Source organism: Olea europaea, unplaced genomic scaffold (genome assembly GCF_002742605.1).
Source record: "Olea europaea var. sylvestris unplaced genomic scaffold, O_europaea_v1 scaffold7575, whole genome shotgun sequence".
Lineage (NCBI taxonomy): Eukaryota > Viridiplantae > Streptophyta > Magnoliopsida > Lamiales > Oleaceae > Olea > Olea europaea.
The window spans coordinates 6,081-8,610 of record NW_019265987.1 but is presented as its reverse complement, the minus strand read 5'-3'; the positions used below and the strand labels follow the sequence as shown (position 1 = coordinate 8,610).

The following is a 2,530-nucleotide window of genomic DNA, read 5'->3' as shown; positions in this document are numbered from 1 at the left end:
GTTATTCCAGTAATGTTTCAAATTCAAGAATATGACATATGGTCACAATTGAATAATGTTTCTTATTCAAGAATGAAAACTTTAGTGTTTTTATCAGGTATTGATCCCTACTATGAGCTGTCTTTTTCAAACGTTGTTACTCTATCGAACGCTCTTGTTTAATGGAAGAAAATTTAAGCATCTCCTACGGTTGTGTCCATGTTCACCACACCGTCCACATCTTACTTTCGGTTTGCCTTCTCTAGATGATCTCTTCCTCTTCTCCGTAGGTCTTCCACAACTTCATTTTTGATCAGGAGGTAACACAATTTGGTTTTGTACTTCATTAGGAACTGTCCATTCGTCTGGGTTTCCAATAGGATATACTGAATGTTCATAAGCTTTTAAAAATGCATCATTTGTGTAATAATATGAACAGTAAGCATACGGATCCCTTTTTGTATGCGCAATTACAACCAATGCATGTGGACAGGGCATCAGATCGACTTGCATCATCCGACACGTACATGTACGTTCCTCAATATCAACAACAAAGGTGGACCTGTCATTGTTGATGACGGAAAAAATTGTCTGGTTGGAAGCAGATACCTGCAAGAATGTAGTGTTGTAGTACCAATTGTATTTTGTCAGTTTCAAAAAGATCAGTTCTGGTCATAGACATGCAAATTTCAGTGTACATTGCTCAAATCGGGTCACATGCAGTTATACTTTATTTTGGATATCATGGATTCGAGTCACGGATGCAAACTCCAAATCACTCAGCGTTGCAAATGCAAATTTCAAGAGAGATGAATTTAATACTGGGTCACATGCATTTATAGTTAGAACACAATCACAACTGTTCATTCCAGGTCGGATGCAATTATGGTCAGGTCACATGTATCTTCATTTAGTACACATACACAAATATCAGGATAAAGATAAGATACCTACCCTTAAGTTCCTTAATTCTAAACTCATTTTTCTTAAACTGTTCTCAAACTTGCTTGTCTACGTTGTGAAAGTTCCATGCGCCTCGTCTCTATGTTTACAGAACCAAGTTTGCACTGTTTGTCGTAAAGACTCTATCAACGACACAATGGGGTAATTCTTAGCTGCCTTTGTGACTGCATTAACTGATTCTACAATGTTTGATGTCATTGTGAAAAATCTGTTCACTGGCATATGAATTCTCGACCACTTTTCAGGGCCGACTTCAGCCTGCAAACATGTATCATACATATGAGTTCCATATACAATGACATATGTGACCAATTTAGTGTGCGTGATATCTATTTTTGGAAAGCAATACATTACCAGGTATCCAGTAATATTCTCATTCATTGTGTGTAGTCGATGCATGTTGTATTCAAATTCCTCCAATGTGTAAGCGCGGACAGCCGAGTTGAAAGCTTGTGTAATATTTTCTCCTGATTTTTCATAATAATGTTTCAGGTTCTGTAGCAAATGATACGAGCAAATACCATGACAGGCTCCTGGATACACATGTTCTATTGCTTTCTTTATACTGCTATGACGGTCTGATACAAAACATAGTCTTTCTCTATATCCATAAGCCTCTTTCAGTTTTTCCAAAAACCATCTCCAAGAGTTATCGTTCTCATTATCCCCAACACCAAAAGTAAGAACAAATATGCTATTGCTTGCGTCCTGTGTACATACTGTGAAGAGTGTGCCCCCGCAATGACCATTTAAGTATGTACCGTCGACTACAATTACAGGCCTACAATGTGGCCACCCACGTATTGAAGCACCGAGTGCCATAAAACAATACTTGAACCTGTTGTGACTATCAATCTCTAGATATGTGACCGTACCTGGATTCTTTTGTTGGATCATGTAGAAGAAACTTGGTATCCTACTGAATGATTCGGTTGGATCACCCATAATCATCTTCAAGGTTTGTTCACGGCATCTCCAAGCTTTCGTGTAGTTCAAATAAACTCCAAAAGTATGCAACATTTCACTGCATATATCCTTTGGTGTGTATATGGTGCTGGACGATGTGTACTTATACTTAATTCTAGATGAAACAACTGCGGTTGTGACTTGTCTATTTGACCCCAACACTACATTTGATGCACATGTGTGACTACCAATCTTTCGAATCTTAAATAGATCCGTTTTGTCCCATTTCAACAATCTGCATATCCAACTACATCCTTCCTATGAACACCTCACAACATATTCTTTCTTGTCTGACCGCTCAACCATGAACTTAAACATATTCCTTATGGCAAACAAGGATAGGCTCAATTTTAAAATCTCCTTATCACGGAAAACCCTTCCTTCTTCGACCTCCCCAGCTTCTGCAACTGAAACAACTGTGACCTCGTTGTCGTAAATGTGATCTACATGTTCACTCGATGCTTTGCATATTTCAGCTGCCATATCCTGCAATGTATGAAGCTCGCTGCTATGGTAAGCAGTATATGGAGCCGTGTTAGATGGCTTCTCTATTGCTGCATCGGTAACATCGATGACTAATGGGTATTTAGCAGGTTCGCGATCGCCTTCCTTCAGCAGAATG

General features: G+C 38.8%; 1 protein-coding gene across 1 annotated transcript; it reads right to left on the bottom strand.

Annotated features, from left to right (window-relative positions):
* Window positions 1–282: 282 nt before the first annotated feature.
* Window positions 283–2,391, bottom strand: LOC111391125. The gene is made up of 5 exons (XM_023016272.1): window positions 2,177–2,391; window positions 1,297–1,996; window positions 995–1,200; window positions 709–838; window positions 283–588 (listed from the first exon to the last, which is right to left on the bottom strand). Exons 1-5 carry the CDS (start codon window positions 2,389–2,391, stop codon window positions 283–285), a joined length of 1,557 nt encoding a protein of 518 aa, XP_022872040.1.
* Window positions 2,392–2,530: the final 139 nt, after the last annotated feature.